Genomic DNA, 21,340 nt, shown 5'->3' on the forward strand with positions numbered 1-21,340 from the left:
TGGAATAAGTGTATTAAAAGTCTGATTAATTGAAAAAAGTGACACACCATAGTTTAGAAAATCCAGTACTATTTGACTAACCTTTTCGCCAATAATATCCCAGTGAACTTGAAAGAAAGAAGTAGGGTCAGGTGATTTGTCCAGTCGGGCCAGGTGATTTGTATGGTGACATTTGAAAAAGGGTCTATTTAACTTCAATCTTTGTAAATGGCTTGATCAACATAACATTCATATCCATTGTGACCCTCTCCTCCAGAGTTGATAAACATGCAGACAGATCCTCAGGACTGGATGAAGAGTAAATATTTAAAAAATACTGAGTAAAGGCATCTTTAATGTCTAGATACCAATTAAAATCCTGTCATCTTTTTATTCAACTTCCTTGATAAAATTAGTTCTTCTTATCTGATTTACACATGAATGATATTACTTTGTATGTCTATTCCCAAATCTGCTAGTGAATCTTTGCCTCCTGCTTCCATCAAATATAATCTTTCTCCAATAAAAAATTCCTCTCATATTGTAGCACCTTCAATTCTTCCCAAGCTTCATTTGACCCAATATTCTTAATGGACTCCATCATTTCTTCTATATGTTGTAACTCTTTCCTTTCATTAGTTCTTTTATCTTTACTCCATTCTTTCAAAGTCACATGGCAATGATTCAATGACTGCTATAAGTCTGTCACCTTATCATAGAAAAAGAACCAGTATTCCAACTATGTCTAATAACCTCTTTACAATCATAATCTAAATTCCAACTAGTTTCATATCTCCATACTTTCTTTGGAAACAATGAACCTTATCTTGATCTTGAATATAACATAAAATTGGAGAATGATTTGAACAAAAAGAGAGTAAATTATGTGCAGGAACGCAACCAAACAAATTAAACCATTCCTTATTTGCCAAACCTCTGTCCAGCCTTTCCAAGGTAAAGTTTTCATCATTTCTATTATTACACCAAGTAAATTTGGATCCTTGATAACCCATCACACATATCACTATCCATTATACATTGTTGGAAATCTGTCATATGCTTTATTGGTCTTCTGGCTCCCCATTTCTTCTCGGGCAAAGATACAATTTCATTAAAATCTCCCATCACAATCCAAGGGAAATTGATATCTTTACTTAGAAATCTAATTAAATTCCAACCTCCATTCTATTATGAACCACAAGGTGATCATAAAATCTAGTTAAGTACCAACATGTTCTGTTTCTATACTACATTACTTTTAGATGAACGTGTTTGTAGGAGTAATTAATCAAACTAACCTCCAATACTTCATCCAAGAACAAAGCTAAAAACCTCCAGAATTACCAACACCATCAACAGTTAAAACATTATTATAACCCAATTTCAATTTCAAAGATTGTATATTGCTACCCAACATTTTAGTTTCTATTAAAAAAAACAACCACATTTGACTTATATACTTTTATCATATGACAAAGGCTACGAATTGTGCGAGGGTTGCCAAGCTCTCAACAGTTCTAACTTAAAAGATTCATTTCTCTTGGTAGGGTTGGGATTTAGCCTCCACCAATACAATGTGAGTGTTTGAATTATTTGCCTCAGCAACACAAGATTTTTTAAGAAAACTTTTAGAACCAACAAATTTGTATGTAGAGATATTCATAGAGGACTTATTCTTTTCTCTTAGAAGGCAACACAGATGATGATATATTTGAACTTAGGTGTTGGCGAGTACTGGGCATTTCCATTTTTTATTGGAGTCATGTTTTAAAGTCTTGTCATTGGATACAAGGTCAATAGGAAGACATGTAACTCTTTTTGATTTCTCAACATTCTCACCCTTGATAAGAGTATAATTATCCTCAACAACTCTCTTGGTTTGTAAAGTACCACCTTTCTTGGATAAGGATAGATTTGCAGGACTCTTCACTGCATTCTCACTAGAAACATGATTAACTCTACCACTGGAAAAGTGATCAGATTCTCACTTCTCCAAAGAGGAATCCAATATCCTAGTATGACCCCCAATAGCATTCAGTTCTACATTTTGATTCACATCAACATCCTTCAAAGAATGACCCCCCTTATGACTCAATTTTGCATTTTGGTTCACATCAACATCCTTTAAAGATGTTGCCATGGAAGCATTCTGATTAGATGCTCTCAACCATGCACCATACTAGTTCTTTGAATTAACCCCATGTAGAGTAGTGCCATTTGCATTACTAGAGGATGTAGAGTAGTACTATTTGCATTACCATATCCTCTCCCTTCATGATAAATTATTCCACAACAAAAATAGATACGTGGAAACCTCTTATATTGAAAAGAAATGCATATCGATATTCCTTGAATAATCACGGTTTTGCCCCTTGATAGTGGCTATGTAACTTTTATAAGAACTTTAATCCAGAAACTTTTCCCATCCGGTGCCATTCTCATCAACATCAACTTGCTGAACAATCCCAACCATGGAACCAATTTGTTCCCCAACTTTCTGATTCATACAACCTAATGGTAAATTATGAAGTTGGATCCAAAAGGGAATTAGATTAAAGTCAATTTCTTTTGTTGACACAAGACCTTCAAAAGCCTGAATATTGAATAAAAATTTGTCACATGGCCATGGACATTTCGATACAACTTTATTACAATTAGTAACATAAGAAAATTCCTTCCAAAATATATTAGGCCCAACAACGGTAAAGGAACCATCTCTTGAAAGACGTTAGACTGTCAACATTGTTATTTGAAAAATATTTTTAGTCATAATCTTGTGAGTAAAAAGTTTACTCATGAGACAAAATTGACCTTTAGATAGAGTTTTTGCAATCGCTCATTAGGAATAACCAAACCACATCGTTCCTCCTTCGTCAGAGATACATTTCCACACAAATTTGAGAAAACCTCATCCATTTCAGAGTTAACAAAACTCAATTTCTAACAAGAACCAGAAACTCTCACAGTCATGTAAGAGAAAAAGGGTTACAAATATACGGTTCCTCTCACCTTAGAAATCCAAAAGATAGACAGTTGACACGAATAACTGCTTCTTTAAGTGCTGAAGCAAAACTCATTTTACAACTTTGGACCAAAAATACAGTTTTTACAACTTCTTAGGCCTAATTTGTATAACAAAATCATTTCATTTCATCTCATCTTATCTCAATATCCAAACATTACAAATACAAACACTTTTCAATTTTAAATTTTTGACTATTTTGATCTAATCATTATAATTTTTTTCAAAATTTCAAACAAAACACAAAAAAATAATTAAACATTTTCAAATCTAAAAAAAAAAAAAAATATTAAAAATTAATATTTTAACAATATTTTAAATTTATAATATTTTTATTCAACCTTTTCTCTATAATTTTTCAAAATCTTATAAAATATTTTAATCCAAACCATTTCACTAGTATTTACAAATTATTTAATTACTAGACATCTCATCTTATCTTAGTGTCGAAATAAAGCTTTACAGTTTATATTTTGAAGTTTTATATTTTTTATATAAATTAACTTTAATCTGGTGTGACTTTAATAAAAAAAATGGTGTACTTAAGTTAATATATGCATAATATAAAATAATAATAATAAAAAAACAGTGGGACAGAGAGGGTAATGTTTTTGTGCCCTCGGCCCGTTAGTCCTTCCGGGGTTAAAGTACTATTATGTCCCCCGTTCCTACTGTCCTTGTGATCGATTTGCATCTCCAAGATCTCTTCCTCTTCGTTCACATTTTCCCATTCTTTCTTTCGGATCATTTCCTTTCCGTACAGATTTCGGATCCACAAGAAGCAAAACAAGAGCAGGATAAACTCGCTTGGAGAAAATGGCGGCGATCTCAGTGCATCAGTTCGCTCAGTGCATCACCTGCCATGCTTGGAGCCCCGACCACTCCAGTAATTGCTTCAACTCTTCTCCTCTCTCTCTCTCTCTCTCTCTCTCTCTCTCCCCCTCCCCGTGGGGGATCCCCCCATTTCCTTTGCTTATTTTTTCCTTTCTGGTTATCCGTTGCTTAACTTCGTGCACTATTTATCTCTTTAGGTTTTTTTTTTTTTTGATTTTTTTTTTATTTTTTTTAAGAAAAGGCAGTTTTGCTTGGATTAATTGTTCTACACAATATATAATTTGGCAAATCTAGTAAGTGGCCAGTGTTTATTCTGGTTGTCGACTGAGTTATTTTTTATTGAGAAAGTCGATGAGTTTCTGTCTAAGTTTTAATTTAGAAATTGATCTGATAGTTGATTGGATGATTATTTGGTTTCTAATAAATTTCTGGCAAAGATTTTGACGTCTTAGAAAATTTTCCAGCTTTTTTTGTGGGTTTGTAAACAAGAGACATGGCTTGGCTAAGTTATTGTTGGCGGTTTAAAATTGAGTGATTATTTTGTTTATTTGGTTTGGGGACGAACAACATTTTAATCTGTTATGTAATGAGATTCCTGTACCATATACTGCGCTTAGCATATTTAGAATCACATTTTTAATTTGTTAGTCTTTGTTGGTTGAATTGCTAGTCTATTTTTTTTTTTTTTTTTCATTTTTTGTATTTCTCAAGGAGGGGAAGAAAGTGATGGATGTGGTAGTAATATCATATCAAATGGTAAATAAATTAAATAGAATTAGCAAGCTTACTGGAGTTTGTTGATATGTGTAGCTTTAAATCTTTGTTTGGTTTTCTTGTATCTATTGCTCCTACATAGTTAGGGCTTTCTTTGTACTGAATGCGGCTGTTGCCTATTCTTTTAATCAATATACTTCGATTTACTCGTCCAAAAAAAAAAAAAAAAAAATCTTTGTTTGGTTTTCCAAAACTCTTGTAACTGACTGATCCCTTCATGTGTACCAATTGGGCTTCCTGAGCCAGTTCTGCATTGAAGAAGGACTGAGAGAGCAAGTGAAAAGGCACTATCTGCTCCTTGTGCCATTGTTTTTTCTCCAATAATATACGACATTTCATCGTAGTAGTTTATTGTTTTCCTGCTTTTAGCAACTGGTGTTTATTATGTAGATTCACCATAATTTATTCATGATCTATAATGATCCATGGAAAGTTCAACCCATATTTTGGCCCATACTCTAAAAGGGCTGGTCTATGTAACAATTGGAGCCCCCTGAAATCATGATAAAGAGTATGAACTTCTCCCTTCTAAGCAATGTGGGATTCCATTCACCACCTTCCTATACACAAACTAGGGTATTACAATCGTTCCTCATTTTTTTTGATTGGTAAACAAAATATTATTGACCATAAAATAGACAAAGGCCCGAGTATACGGGGACATATACAAGGGCGTTGCCTATGCTTGCTAGTTTAGCGATACAAGGAAGTCATGAAAAGACATGCCTTATCAATTACAATCGATCAATGGAGTAAAATATTGAAAAATAAACTTCTATGCTCATCCATTGACCGCTCTTGATCTTCTCGTCCCTCATTAAATTCCCTGCATCCTTGTCAGGCCATTCCATAATAGGTGGCACGGCTCAATCTCACATTTATGGCTGACATTGTCTATGATACTATTTGTAATGACCCAATGGATGCCTAAATCACATTGGGTTCATACTCCAAAAGGATCAATCATGTTTACAATTAGGGCCCTTTTGGAATCATTATAAAGAGAAAGCATTTCCCTCCCAAGTAATTTGGACCCCTTCCACAGTTCACCACCCTCTTATACACACACCGGGGTATTATACATTCATTGACTACAATTGGATGGTGGTTGAAGAAATCACTGTAGAGTTATTATTGTAGAAAAATCCCTGGAATGGAATTTTAATCGCTTGAGTCTGTTTACAAATTGTTGTGATATATATATATATATATTTTTTGATAAGTAAAAGGAAATATATTAGATCAAGAAAAGGGCAAGGCCCGGGTACACGGGGTATACAAAGAGCCTTGCTATAGGCTAAGAGCTGCGAAGAGCAGCGTAAAGTTCAGTAAAAGAAGTGCCATTCAATACAATAGAGGATGCCCATAAGACTAAAGTGTGGTAAAAGAAATCCCTAAAGCCTTTCGGAGAACGCTCCTTATCCTCAAAACAACGACTATTCCTTTCATTCCAGGTGCACCACATTAGACAAAGTGGCACCATTTTCCAAATATCTGCAATTTGCCCCTTGCCCCAGATTCCTCTCCAACAAGCCAATAGATCAATCACCTTTCTAGGCAATACCCATGCCAAGCCTAGTCTTGTGAAGATGTCATCCCATAATGCCGTAACTGCTTCGCAATGAAGGAGTAGATGATCCGCTGTCTTATTGTTGTGTTTGCACATAAAGCACCAATCCGTTAGGTAGAGGCCACGTCTTCTCAGTTTATCAATAGTCAAAATCCTCTCATGGGATGCTAGCCATATGAAGAAGGTCACTTTTAAAGGAGCCTTAGTCCTCCAAATGCACTTCCAAGGGAATGCAGTGGAGGGATGTGCCGAGAGTACCTTGTTAAAGGAATGTACTGAGAAACGCTTGTTTTTGCGGGCGACCAAAGAAGATGATCTTCTCCATCAACATGTAGATTCGACTCTTGTAACGCGCTGAAAAATCAGCAATGTCTCCCAATTCCCAATCTTGTGCCGCTCGTGTGAATCTTACTGACCAATGAGTGAAGTTAGAGGAGCTGTCCAAATTGTTAGCAACTGTGGCCTCCTTATCGGACGCAATCCTGTACAGGGAAGGAAAAGTGATCTTCAAAGCAACCTTGCCACACCAAGTGTCGTTCCAGAAGCTAACGTGATTGCCCCTTCCCACCACCAGCTTGCAATTAGCAAAAAAAGCTTCCCAACCGTTGCATATGAATTTCCACAAACCTACGCCATAAGCCCCTCTTACTGCGTTGGAACACCAACCACCCCGTAAGCTCCCATATTTACTGTCGATAATTTCCCTCCAAAGGGCGTCTCTTTCCTTGTGGTATCTCCATAGCCATTTACCAAGTAGTGGCTTGTTGAGAATTCTCAAGTTGCAGAGCCCCAATCCGCCATTAGCCATGGGTGTGCATACTTTTTCCCATTTGATCAAATGAAATTTTTTCACGTCCCCCGAACTACCTAATAGGAAATCACGAAAGGTCTTCTCCAATCTATGCACCACACCTGCAGGCAAGGGGAAAAGGGAGAGAAAATATGTGGGAAGATTAGATAGTGTGCTCTTAATAAGAGTGACTCTGCTACCTTTGGATAGGTAAAGTCGCTTCCAACCTGCAAGTTTACGTTCAATTTTCTCGACCACCCCATCCCACACAGTCTTGGATTTATAAGAGGCCCCTAGAGGGAGACCAAGGTATTTCATAGGCAAGGATGACACCTTGCAGCCCAAAAAATCAGCCAATTCACTTAGATTATCAACCTCTCTGACTTGAACCATTTCAGATTTTGCAAGATTGACCTTGAGTCTAGAGATGGCTTCAAAAGAGCCCTTAGGGAGTGGATCTGATCAGGGTTGGCTCGCAAAAAATCAACGTGTCGTCAACAAAGAGAAGATGAGAAATTGAGAGATTACCATGGGTGGAGCTGCCCACTGAGAAACCCGAGATGTAACCACCCTCCACCATTCCATGCAACATTCTGCTTAAGATATCCATTACTAAGATGAAGAGAAGAGGTGATAAAGGGTCCCCTTGCCGCAGACCCCGGAAACTATTGAAAAAGCCTTCGGGAGTGCTATTCACCAAAACAGAAAATTTGACGGTTGTGATACAATGTTTCATCCATTGGCACCACCTTTCCCTAAAGCCGTACCTGCCAAGTATGTGCATCAAGAAGTCCCAGTTTACATGATCGAAAGCTTTCTCCATGTCCAACTTGCATAAGATACCCGGAATGCCGGCTTTAACCCGACTTTCCAGACATTCGTTAGCAATAAGGATGGAGTCAAGAATTTGCCTCCCTTTCACAAAGGCGTTTTGGGGCTTCGATATGATCTTCCCCATAACTGTGCTCATCTGCTGGGCTAACACTTTGGAAATAATTTTGTAGACCCCACTCACCAAGCTAATGGGGCAAAAGCCCTGCACCTCTACCGAGTTTGCCCTTTTCGGAATAAGGGCGATAAAGGAGGCATTGAGACTTTTCTCAAATTTCAAGAAAGAGTGAACTTTGAAAATACCTTTAGAATGTCCTCTTTGTGATATATATATATATATATATATATATTTAGGCCTGGTTTTGTTTCACGAACCTTTCAAACCCTCTCATTTCATCTCAACATTCAAACACACATTTTTCAATTTTAAATTTTCAACTTTTTTCATCTAATCATTACAACTTCCCCAAACTTCTACACAAGACACAAAAAATAATTCGACTTTTTCAAATATCAAAACAAAAATAATATTAAAAAGTTATATTCTAACCCTATTTTACTTTATAATTTTTTTATTCAACTTTTTCTCTCTTTTCCCAAAACTCCACAAAAATCTTAACTCAAACCATTTCATTATTATTTACAGGTTTCTCATTTCATCTTATCTCATCTCATATGTGTAACCAAATGAGGCCATATTGTTAATGTTATTTATGCATTTTTTTCTTTTTTGTAGTGGTTGCATTTTGTCCCAACAGTAATGAAGTTCATATCTATAGACTGTCCCAAGACAAGTGGGAAAAGGTTCATGTTCTTCAAAAGGTACATGGTTAAAAAATTCACAGTCGATAGAAATAACTGCTCTACATTATTTATGTTGCAGAGAGTTCACTGCTATCATGCTTCACTGTAACTGATTGTTATGAATGCTAGGAGGATATATTTGCGTCTTGAATTGAGATATTTTAGCACTGCCATAAAGAGCAAGCTTTATGACAAACTTTCCATGATCTAACACCTGCTAATTATATTAAATCTACAAAAGCAACTCTAGGAGTGTGTAGAAAGACGTAAATTACATTATTGTAGATTTGATACACGTATACTCCTTTCCCTATTCCTTTGTAGTTTGATTTTTCTTGACAATTGAAATATTTTAATTCCTTTCTTGCTTCTTATTTGTTGGACAATAAGGATTTATTTAACAATTCTTGTATTTCACAAACACTCATGTACACTTTTGATGCATTCCAATTTTCAAATGAAGGTCAGGACATATTCTATTCCAGTTGTTCACTCTTAATCTTCTTGCTTGAAGTAATAAAAGAAACCATTTTTCTTAGATTATACAGAAACTACCTTCTGTTTTGCTTTTTTTTGCTTAATATCAGTTTCTTGTGCTCTATCATCTCTGAGCATAGCACTGGTTCATAAGGTTGGTATTTAGTTTCCTTGGATGAACCATTCTGCATAAACATACATTCATGTGTAGTTAGATACAGAAGGTATGGCATGAACCTAATTGCATATTGATAAATCTCTTCAGTGTCAGGTTTTTATCATACTTTATTTTGATGAATACATTTGTGGAAGGTAGTGTGTTAAAAAATTTGCCATTCTGTCTGAAACAGCATGACCAAATTGTTTCTGGGATAGACTGGAGTGCAAGGTCCAACAGGATAGTTACTGCATCTCATGATCGGAATTCGTAAGTTCCTATACGGACGTAGATATTTGTTATTTGTATCTAGAGTGAGTAAATTTTGGCATCACTCTCTCTCTCAACACACATCTCATCAATTTTACTTTTTAATTAAATTAGTTCATTATTAGACCTCCTTTTTAATCTTTGATCTCTTTAGATATGTGTGGAATCTAGAAGGATCAGAATGGGTACCAACCCTTGTTATCCTTCGGCTAAATCGTGCTGCACTGTGTGTCCAGTGGAGTCCAAAAGGTCTTGGAACACTCCTTTTCCCACTTCTTCTTTCATTCATCCCGTCATCTTTTATATTCTAATTACTTTACCATTCGAGCGCTACTGTTTGCTGTATATTTTTTAGTCTTAGATTCTTACTACTGATAAAAAATTTCTTAGTCTTACCTGGTTCTCTGCATAAAAATTATATGCCCAATCTCAATGAAAGGGAGTACCAGACCTAGGAGAGTAAAAATTATCAGCCTTACTACCTGTGTTATATCAAATTGATTGAATGTTGGCTGGATTTAGAATTTGCTTATTTTTGTCTGGAAGGCTAAAAAATGTTCAGTGGCTGCATTATCTTTGTATGTTTGAAATAATTAATGACTCGTTAATATCAAGCTTGATTTGTACTGAATAGAGAAAAGACAAATAAGTCACATTTAAATGGTTTTCTTTATAGGGCTTGGTGGTTTTTCCTATTCTTAATTATTTTATCAGTAGTTTTTCCTATTCTTCTTTTATTTATTGCTCCTACGTAGTTAGGGCAATCTTTGCACTGAACATGGCTTTGCCTATTCCTTTTATTAATATACTATATTTACTTATATATAAAAAAATGTTTTTCCTATTCTTAATGAAGGCTAAAAGCAGGCTAATTACTATCTCAGAAGACAGAAGACATCTCATTGAAAAAGTTACAGAGTTGGATGATATTCTTAGATTTGTACTTTTCCAGAAAAAAGATTTAAATAATGATGTATGGCTCTGAAGTTAATATCCATGATACTCACAATCTATAAATAAAAGGTTTATGCAATAATTATCTGTGCATGCTCTGATCAGTGTAAGCTTACCTAATTCAACATATGGATGGATATGAATATGACTGCATTTACTTTCACAACTCAGATCCATGAGTGATTGCTGGATGCCAAAAGGCATGTAATATCTTGTTTGTGTTTTTGCCAGCATTGTTTCGTGCAGTTATTGTTATAATCCCCTTATGGTTTTGCAGTGGACCATGTGTGAGATAACCTGCTTCATTTTTTTTTTTTTTGATAAGTAAACCAAAATAGATAACCTGCTTCATGAAACATATATGAGCACACATGGACCTGCTGCTTATCAAAACAAGCAATAGAAAACCTTTTCACATCCATCACAGAAGCTTGCACTATATACGTATAGAATCTGTTACACTCTTGCAATATCACATACTGATGCTTGATTCATATCTTTCTTTATCCCAGAAAACAAGTTTGCTGTTGGAAGTGGGGCTAAAACTGTTTGTATATGCTACTATGAGCAGGAGAATAACTGGTAATTAGCCTGTCTTGCTTCTTTTCACTTCCCTGTAGTTAGTTGATTTCTTTTCCTTGATATTTACCTGGGTTCACCCATACATGAAATTACTGATGAACAATTATTCATTATTATGCTTCATGTACTTGCTCGTTTTTGGGCTTTAGTTATAGTGGATTGTATAAATCCAGTTTGTTCCAGATTTGTCTAGTATAGTGCTTAAACTAAAGCTTCCAAACTTAGGTTTGAACCTGGTTTGAATAATGTTTACTCCACCTAAATTTAAGTTGGGCATTAGCAAATCTCTGATAACCATTCATGAGCTTGATTTGATTTGTTGATGAAGAATCTATTAGAAATCGTAGCTGTATAGATAATCCAAGACTGTTTGTAACTTGATTTCATGAGAATATCATATAATTGATTGACATGTTAGTAATAGTCATTATGATATGTCATACTATTCTTGTTAATTTTTTTTCCTTGTGGCTAAGAGAGGGGGATAAGTGTACACAATTCTTCCACCGAGTGGCTAATGCGCATAGGAGATTCAATACCGTTGATTCCATGATCATTAATGGTGAAAATATTTCAGACCAAGAGGTGATAAAGGAACATGTGGTTGGTCATTTTCAACACTTGCTAGCGGAACCGCATGTTTGGAGGCCGACTTTAGATGGCCTATCTTTTGAGGCCATAAATTCTTCTAGTAGAGAATGGTTGGAGAGGCCGTTTGAAGAGGAAGAGGTACACCAAGTGATTAAAAAGATGAATAAAGACAAAGCACCTGGCCCGGATGGCTTCACTATGGCTTTCTTCCAATCTTGTTGGGAGGTGGTGAGAGAAGAAGTAATGCTGGTTTTCCATGAATTTTTTGCGCATGGCTTTTTTGAAAAAAGCTTAAACGCAACTTTTATTGCTCTAATTCCTAAAAAAGCAGGGGCAATGGAGGTCCGTGATTTTAGACCTATTAGTCTTGTGGGTAGTGTGTATAAGATGCTCTCTAAGGTTCTTGCCAATAGGTTGAGTACGGTCATGGAAAAAATCATTTCGAAATCTCAAAACGCCTTCGTGAAGGGGAGGCAAATTCTAGACTCGGTTCTTATAGCAAATGAATGTCTGGACAGCAGAATCAGGTCCGGAATCCCAGGTATTTTGTGTAAACTTGATATGGAGAAGGCATACGACCATGTGAATTGGGATTTCTTGATTTATATGTTGGGTAGATGTGGTTTTGGGGCAAGATGGATGAAGTGGATAAGGCACTGTGTTTCAACGGTGCGTTTCTCGGTTTTAGTAAATGGGGATCCAGTGGGTTTTTTTAATAGCTCTCGGGGGCTGAGGCAAGGAGATCCCTTATCCCCTCTCCTTTTTGTTCTGATAATGGAGGCTCTAAGCAGAATGGTGTCGGAGGCAGTAGGGGGTGGTTTTTTCTCAGGTTTTACCGTGGGGGGTTATCATGGTTCTATCATTATCTCTCACCTTCTCTTTGCAGATGATACTCTTTTGTTTTGTGAGGCAGAGGCAGGTCATATTGAAGCTCTGAAGGCCATTTTGATTTGCTTCGAAGCTGTATCTGGGTTGAAGATCAATCTTGCTAAAACGGAGATGGTTGCGGTGGGGGAAGTAAATAACATCAGTGGGCTAGCTAACATCTTGGGGTGTGTGGTCTCATCATTGCCTTTGAAATACCTAGGCCTTCCGCTGGGGGCTTCGTTTAAAGCAAAATCTATTTGGGAGGGGGTGCTGGAAAAATTCGAACGTAGGCTGGCTGGGTGGAAGAAGGTCTATCTTTCAAAAGGGGGGCGGATTACTTTGATTAAAAGCACTCTATCTAACCTCCCTACATACTACGTATCCTTATTTCCACTCCCAGCTAGCATAGCAAAAAGACTGGAGAAACTTCAGCGAGAATTCTTATGGGGGGGGATAGGAGATGAGTTTAAGTTTCATTTGGTGGGATGGGATAAGATTTGTACTCCGTTGAGAGATGGTGGGTTGGGGGTTCGGGATTTAAGGGCTTTTAATTTGGCACTCTTGGGCAAATGGTTGTGGCGGTATAATTTTGAGAGAGAAGCTTTATGGAAAGGAGTGATTGACATAAAGTTTGGCAGTGAATGTGGGGGTTGGGTTTCAAAAGAGGGAAGGGGGACTTATGGAGTGGGGCTTTGGAAGTATATTAGGAAGGGATGGGGTTCTTTCCAGTGTAACACCCGGTTGTGCTTGGGGGATGGTAGTAGGATCAGATTTTGGATAGATAAGTGGGTGGGAGATATGACTCTAAAAGATGCCTATCCCACAATCTTTGCTATTGCACGGGAAAAAGTAGCTAGAGTGGCTGATTTGAGGGTGATTAATCAAGACTCTCAGGAGTGGAATATTAGTCTTATCAGGGATGCAAATGATTGGGAAGTAAACGACTTGATGGAATTTATGAATCTACTGTACAGTGTGCCCATTGCTGCCAGAAATGAAGATGAGATGGTATGGTGTCCTAATAAAAAGGGGAAATTCTCAGTACGGTCCTTCTATGCAGCCAATACCATACAACAAAGGCCCAAGTTTCCGTGGAAGAATATCTGGAGAAGTAAAGCTCCCACCAAGGCTGCTTTTTTTGTGTGGACAGCAGCACTAGGGAAGATTTTGACCACTGATAATCTTAGAAGACGTGGCCTCACAATTGTGGAATGGTGTTGTTTGTGTAGAAATAATAGTGAGACAGTTGATCACCTTCTTCTACACTGCAAGTTCGCAAGCGAGATATGGAATTTCTTCTTCAACAAAATGGGATTAGCATGGGTAATGCCAGGTAGGGTGGAGGACCTATTAGCAAGCTGGAAAGGAATTACTGGGACTCAGCAAATTGCAGCCTTATGGAGGATGGCTCCAATCTGTATTTGTTGGTGTATTTGGAGAGAGAGGAATGAGAGAATTTTCGAGGATCATGAACGATCCCCGGAAGAGTTTAGGAGTTTCTTCTGGAAGACCTTATTTCTATGGGCTATTGCTCTAGATTTTAATGGCCTAAGCTTCCATGATTTTCTTATTTCTGTTTCTAGTACTTAATTAGGTGTATGTTCATGTATACCTCCTGTGTACCTGGGCTATGCCCATCTTTTATTAATAAAGCTTTATTACCTATCAAAAAAAAAATTTTTTTTTCCTTTCTTTTGTTTAAAGTTCTTATGGGAAGCAAAAAGAATTCTTTCAAAAATCAAGCATCAAGAACTAGTCAACTATTCAAAAATTTTTTATTATCTTAAATCAAGAACATGTGGTGTGGAAAAATATAAGGGGTGGGGGAGTTTTTCTAAATTTCTCAGATTTACAGTGGGCAATGAGTCTAGATTTTGACATGATGTGTGGTGTGAAGATCATCCCTTTGAGGCAGCTTTCCTTGAGTAGAACTGGCATGGCTTGGGTGATGCTTTTGAGGGTGGTGGATCTATTCGCTAGCTGGAACGGTCTTCACGGTTGTTCTCAGTTGGCTGCGATTTGGAGGATGGTCCCTGTGTGCCTTAATGTGGTGTATCTGGATGGAAAGGAATGATCGGTGTTTTGTAGTTAAGGAGTGTGCATTGGAGGAACTTTGAAATCTTTTTGTGCACACCTTATTGCTTTGGCTTTCTGCCATAGTGCTCAATGGAACTATTGTCCATGATTTTCTGTTTTTGTTTTCAGGTTCCTAAAATGTATTTAGGTGTTTCTTTTGTATACTCCCTGTGTACATGTGTTTCATTTCTTTTGCCTATTTCATTCGTATTAATAAAATTTCTTATTTTACTTATAAAAAAAGGTTGAATATCTTTTGTTAATTCTTATGTGGTACATTCTTTATCCAGGTGGGTCAGTAAACTAATCAGGAAAAGACATGATTCTTCTGTGACTGGTGTTGCTTGGCATCCAAATAATGTGAGCAATTTATAAGATCTTCTTGTACTTTTTTTGTACGTTTAAACTAGTTGCTTGCATGTGTCAATTTCTTATTATAAAACATACCTGTAAAACAAACCTTTCTTGTTATAAAACGTTCTCAGCATGTTAGTCAAAACTTGTTCATCAAAATATCTGTAAGCGTTTCTAATTTTATTAATTCTTGCTCTGAAACTGGGAGTCAGACACGTGACCAACCTGTCATGAGGCCAGAATATTTAGATTTTGTGAGGATGTTAATGTAGAATTCTGCACCTTGTTAGACACTTTTGAGTTACGCAAGGATTCAATGCAATGCTGGAGATGAAGAGCTTTGGTGGTGTTGCCATTGTCATGTGGCTATCTTTATCTCTGCATATATCTAATTAACGTTTCTGTTTCTTTAGGATCTTCATCATTCTGTTAACAGAGACACTAGTTGAAGTAGGACTGGGACTAGCGTTTTTTAAGCGCCAGCTAGTCATTATTAGGCCAAAATCTCTTCGTTTGAACCATGCACTCACACTTGTGAATTTTATGGTGGGCTAATTTGATGAGCTAATTCAAACCGTTTTTGGGCACGCTGGTCAAGAAATTCAACCCTTAATTTTTTTTTTTTTTTCCTAAATCTTGGACAGCACTACATTTTTTTTTTTTTATATCACTTTATCATTTTAAATAGTCAAATTGTTAAAATTCAATACAAACATGACAGCAGCCATTTACTGTGAGGATTTATTTGTGCTTATAACTACAGATTCTTCTTGCAACGACATCCACAGATGGAAAATGCAGAGTGTTTTCCACGTTTATTAAAGGCGTTGACACAAAGTAGGTCAAATATAATTGCAGGGTGTTGTCGGCTTTTGTAATTTACTCAATTTTGTTATGACATGCAATTAATATTTTTTGTTGTCTCAATGGAAAATGATTCAGGGATTCAAGAACAGGAACTTCTTCGGATTCAAAATTTGGGGAGGTTAAAGATCTAATCTGTTCCCTCATAGTATTTAACTGGGTTGTGTGATTAATTATGTTGAAGGAAAGTTATTAAATGTACATTTGTTTCGGGGGGGTGACATATACTTGTACATTTGCCTAATGTGCCACCATCATTCAATGTTGGGTTTGAATAAATTAGAGAACCTTAGACCAATATGCAAGTGTTGAAGGTAATATAGGTTTTGAAGTTGTGAATTTTCTCCAAGTTTTGAAGAGCATCTACATTCTACTCTTCTGCTTTACTTTAATTAGGCAAACAGCCTTATAAACTTTCAACTTTAAAGGGTTGCTAATATCTGAAACTTTAGGTTCATGAACAAAATGGTCATGGTTCTAGTTTTTGGAATGCCCTAAGTTTTTATCCTTGAAACTCGAAACCATGCTAATCAGTATCAACCCTACTGTTTTAGTTTCCGTGCACAATACACGTGGTTGTCTATTTTATTGCTTTCCTAATGAGGGTTACAAAGACACAGCTCATCAGTATGATTTTATTATTACTTCCTGTTTACTTGGGCTATGCCTATTTACTTGTCAATAAAATCTTTATATTACTTATATAAAAAAAGTATGATTTTATTATTCTCCATCATGTATATGTTTGGTTGGAGGATAGATTCCTGTCTTTTCCTAAAAACATATTTTGCATATTTTTTTTTTTTCTAACTTCACATGGACTATCCTGTTTCTCTTGGAACAGCAAATTCTTCAGCTTGATCTCTCATTTTCATGGGCATTTGGGGTGAAGTGGTCTCCAAGTGGCAATACCTTAGCTTATGTAGGTGAGAGATTTTTCCTATGCATTTATTGACAAGCAGCAATTCAAACTGGCCGCTATGGCCTCTTAGTATTATAATTGCCTCTATCCAGCAATTGTATGAAAGGATATTTACTTGAAGTTGATATTTGCTTTACATCCTGCTATGACCTTTTGATGCTCTTTATCATTACTTTTCTCTTATTAAAAAAGTAGATGTTTTTTGTGCTTACATTGCGGCCACTTGAGATGTTTTCTAATTTCTTAATCCATTCTTTTTGGTATCTGCTGTCTGTTCTAAGTGCCAAAGAAAGTCATATGAACTGTGAAGAGGTTGAAGGTATTGATCTATATTGAAGCCTATTGAGAATGGGTTTTCCTTACATATTTCATTTATGATATTGTGCAGGTCATAATTCTATGATTTATTTTGTCGATGATGTTGGACCTTCCCCTTTGGCTCAAAATGTTGCATTCCGTGATTTGCCTCTTCGTGATGTGGGTCAGCATCCTCTCTTTTTAAACTTCATTGATTATAATAATTTTCTTCATGTCACTACACTAACTTGAATTTGAATGTGGATATTGAGGATCAATGTATTATGAATTTTCAGGTTTTATTTGTTTCTGAGAGAATGGTCGTAGGAGTGGGGTTCGACTGCAGCCCAATGGTTTTTGCAGCAGATGAAAGAGGAATATGGTATTTAAGAAATTTTAAAAATACAACTCATCTGGTATTTAACAATATGGCATTTAGCTGGGTAAAAGAACATGTTACTATTGCACGGTCTCCAGGGCTTCTCGTCATAAAAAAAAGTTTAAAAATCTGTGCAAATCAAAATTGTGTTCTTTAAATATCACCCAGGAGGGATGTTTCAAAAAGTCGAGGATGGTCTCACCATGAGTAATGGGCATATCACTACCCTCCCTCCCCAAAGAAAAAGAAGAAAAAAGAAACAACTCTAATGGTTTGAAGATATTTTTCATGGTACTTTGTTGCACCCAAAGGGACTCAAGCTCTGACCTTACTGACTACTGAGACTTGTGTTTTTGGAGGAAGGGGGATGGAGGTGCCATTTTGCCCAAAGGCGGGCTTATAGATATGACCAAACGTATTAATATAATAACCTAGGGAATACCAAAAATTTTCTATTCCCAGTAAGTAAAAGATTTCTAAAAGAGGAAATAAAAAAGAAGGCAACTGGCAACATTGATTAATGGCTTTAGTTTCATTCCAGAAAAATATTGAAGTGATACCTGTTTTTTCGTATCCCTAGGAGCTTTGTCAGGTTTCTTGGTGAAAGGAAAATGGCATCTTCAGGATCAAAATATGGTTCACAGGTACGGTCGTGGACTCATGGCTAACTTGTTAATGTGAATATAGTTCCATGCTGAAACTATCACCTGCTCTCATGATAAACAGGATTTTGACATGAAGTTTTTCATACAAGGAATCATGAACTTTCATGTCTCATCATATATGTGTATATATATATGTTCCAAATGCCGGGAAATGATTGTGGAGTTTTTATATTTTTATAATATTAATTTAGGCTTTGAAGTTAATTATGACCCTGTAGATACAATAGAAAGTCCTATTGAGTTCCGCAGTGGTGACCTGCAAGACTGAAAGATGTTATGTAACACCCTAAGCGATGCCCAAGCCATGTCTGAGCCATACTTCAAAAGGACTAGTTAATGGTACAATTTGAGCCCCATTGGAATCACTATAAAGAGTAAGAACTTCTCTTTTCCAAGTAATGTGGGATCCCATACATCACCTACACCTAACCACTTGGTTTGAAGTATAAATATTATGCTTCGAGTGTAAAACAGCTTGGATATACTTATTTGTCCTCCTGGTTTTAAACTTCATCCTTTTTGTTAATCAGTAAGATTTGAACGTAGACCTGCAATTAAGTATGTGGATAGAGGTTAAGAATTCCAAATGCATAGCAGCAGTGTGTTGGTGGCCCTTAAGCAGTGACACAAAGGTCTGGTTTCACCTTTTGGCTGTCAACTGCATTCTTATATGTGCAATTATTTTTACTGATAAAAGAATTCCAAATGTATAACATATCGGGAAAAAAAAGAACTCGAAATGTATTTTCTCATCTGAGACCTTTATTGTTATTTGCTTCTACTGAAGAATTGTTGTATTGCCCTAATGGAAGGTCCAAATCACATGACCTATACTCTGAGAGGACTAGTTAATGATAGGGGTGAGCATCACCTTTATTGAACTCCGACTCCAACTTTGACTTGTGTAAGCTCCGATCCAACTTCGACTCCGACTCCAACTCCAACTTGTCAAGAGTAAAGAGTCGGATTTATATTGATATATGAAGATTTTGGACTAGTCAAAGCTAGCTCAATCTCTGACAACATAATGGAAGCCAGTGTGATAGGCAGAGCTTATTGTTGAATGTGAAAAGAAGCTGAATAGAATTCCATGTTATCAAAGAAGCCTCATGGGAGGGGCTATGGAAGAATATAAGGAATTTTGGGGGCAGTTTTCTAAAAATATCAGATTTGAAGCGGGAGAGGGATCCAGGATTAGATTTTGGCACAATCTTTGGTGTGATGATAGGGTTCTCAAGGATGTTTTCTCCAATGTTTATAGTGTTACTCGTTACAAGGAAGTTTCGGTAACAGACAGTATCAACTTGAAGATTGATACTGATCTTCTACAGTGGAATATAAGTTTCATCAGAGCTGCTTGAGATTGGGTGGATGTGTTTTATGACTTTTTCAGTCTATTGTATTCTACTAGATTGAGAAGAGAGGGAGAAGGCAAGATTCTCTGGCCAGTGTTCATACCTTCTGTGATCCATTTCTGTGGAAGAATATTTGGACAAAGGTTCCCTTGAGAGCTGTGTTATTTTGCTGGATGTCCTCTTTAGGCAAGATTCTCACCATGGAAAATTTTAAGGAAGAGACATTGTGGATTGATTGGTGTTGTATGTGTAAGAGGAGTGGGGACCTTGTTGATCATCTTCTACTTCATTATGAGATTGTGAGTGCAATGTGGAATGAATTTTACAGTTGGATTGATTTGGGTCATGCCAATAAGAGTTTTGGACTTGAGAGGGTTAGGTGGCAATCTGTAAATTGCAGCTGTGTGGAAGATGGTTTATATTTGACTTGTAGTGCATTTGGAAGAAAAGGAATGGCAGAACCTTTGAAGATTGTGAAGAGATATTGGAGAAGCTCAGAACACTTATTTTTTCTTTTATTTTTATTTTTATTTTTTTTATATCAAAACTATTATCCTGGACTGCTGCCATAGATTTTAATGGGCTAAATGTACATGAGTTTATTATATCTTTATCTTCTAGATAGACGGTTAGTTTGTATATGGCCTATGTACTTGTTTGTGCTTATTAATGCGTTAGTATGCCATATGTCGCCCTTTTATTTTCGTGTTCTGAGCTAACTAGAGATTATTTTTGTTATGAGAATGTCCTAACGATTTCTATATTTCTTCACCAGTTTTCTGAAGCATTTGGGAAACTATATGGGCAATCAAAGCATGGAGTGAGCAATGATGCCGTTGAACCTTCAAGATCAAGAGGAGGAGTTCATGAGAACTGCATAAAGTATATAGTCAATTCAAAACTACTTTGTTGGTCCTACTTTTTGGTTTCCTTGTCCTTCGAGCATATTTCTTTAAATTCCCAAGAGTAGCTCTGCTTCCACCTTGAATTTGTGTTATCCACTCTTTTTTTCATTTGATTTGTCTTATATACCAAACACCTAGGGGTTGGCTCAAGTGGTAAGGTCTTTGCTCTTGGTGGTATGCTTCCTCTAGTTCTAAGGTTTGAACACTGGGGGGGCAAACAATCTTTAGGGCCATGTCCCATCGGTGAAAAACCGATGATTTACCTGATCCATACAATGGGGATGTGATACACGGATCCGAGGTTTAACCAGGTTAAAGACACGTTGCGTTTGCATGGTTTCCGGGTTTCCTTGTCATAAAAAGTCCTGTATACCTACAAAATGGAGTGGATAACAATAAGCAAGTGGAAAGGGCAACCTTTACCCCTATTAATTATTATTGAGTGAATGCATGACACAACATTGTCTTGGAACTGTAGTTGCATTGTGCCGCTTAGACAGCCTGGGATCTCTACGGTAATGCGCTTCAGCACCTCAGGTTTGTGAGAACGAAAATAGAAACTTTTACAAAATTTTCATTCAATCATATATATATCAACCTCATTGCCGATTGAGAAAGGTGCCTTTTGGTTAATGTTAATCCTGATGCCTCAAAATCACAGGACTGGATGGAAAAGTTGTTGTATGGGATTTGGAGAACCAAGCAGATCTATCTGACTACTTGTAAGCATTGATCCTTGAAGTTTCCTCGACCCCCTACATTGTAAAGAATATCTCTGAGCAATATTGGATAAATGGTAGTCGTTTGTAATATTAATTTGGTAAGAGCAATTGGGGATAAGTCAATAGTTAATGTAGCAGAACTTACTCATGTTTGTGCTTATGACAGTACTTCCAATGTATCTGCCCGAATTGGGGAGGAAACAAAAAAGAGGAAAGATATGTGTGTTGTGGGGTGTTGCAATTGTATTTAATTCTGAGTGCTGAGAAAAGGAAAAACAAAAAAGATTTTCTCCATTTAA

General features: G+C 36.6%; 1 protein-coding gene across 1 annotated transcript; it reads left to right on the forward strand.

Moving 5' to 3' along the window:
• The first annotated feature begins 3,661 nt into the window (after positions 1-3,661).
• LOC122307605 (actin-related protein 2/3 complex subunit 1A-like) lies at positions 3,662-21,340 on the forward strand. Its single transcript, XM_043120576.1, has 15 exons — positions 3,662-3,887; positions 8,537-8,622; positions 9,432-9,508; positions 9,663-9,757; positions 10,975-11,044; positions 14,869-14,938; positions 15,696-15,769; positions 15,875-15,917; positions 16,641-16,722; positions 17,107-17,195; positions 17,312-17,397; positions 17,975-18,038; positions 20,190-20,296; positions 20,798-20,856; positions 20,981-21,340. Exons 1-15 carry the CDS (start codon positions 3,818-3,820, stop codon positions 21,043-21,045), a joined length of 1,137 nt encoding a protein of 378 aa, XP_042976510.1. The 5' UTR covers positions 3,662-3,817; the 3' UTR covers positions 21,046-21,340.

This window comes from Carya illinoinensis, chromosome 4 (assembly GCF_018687715.1).
Source record: "Carya illinoinensis cultivar Pawnee chromosome 4, C.illinoinensisPawnee_v1, whole genome shotgun sequence".
Classification (NCBI taxonomy): Eukaryota; Viridiplantae; Streptophyta; class Magnoliopsida; order Fagales; family Juglandaceae; genus Carya; species Carya illinoinensis.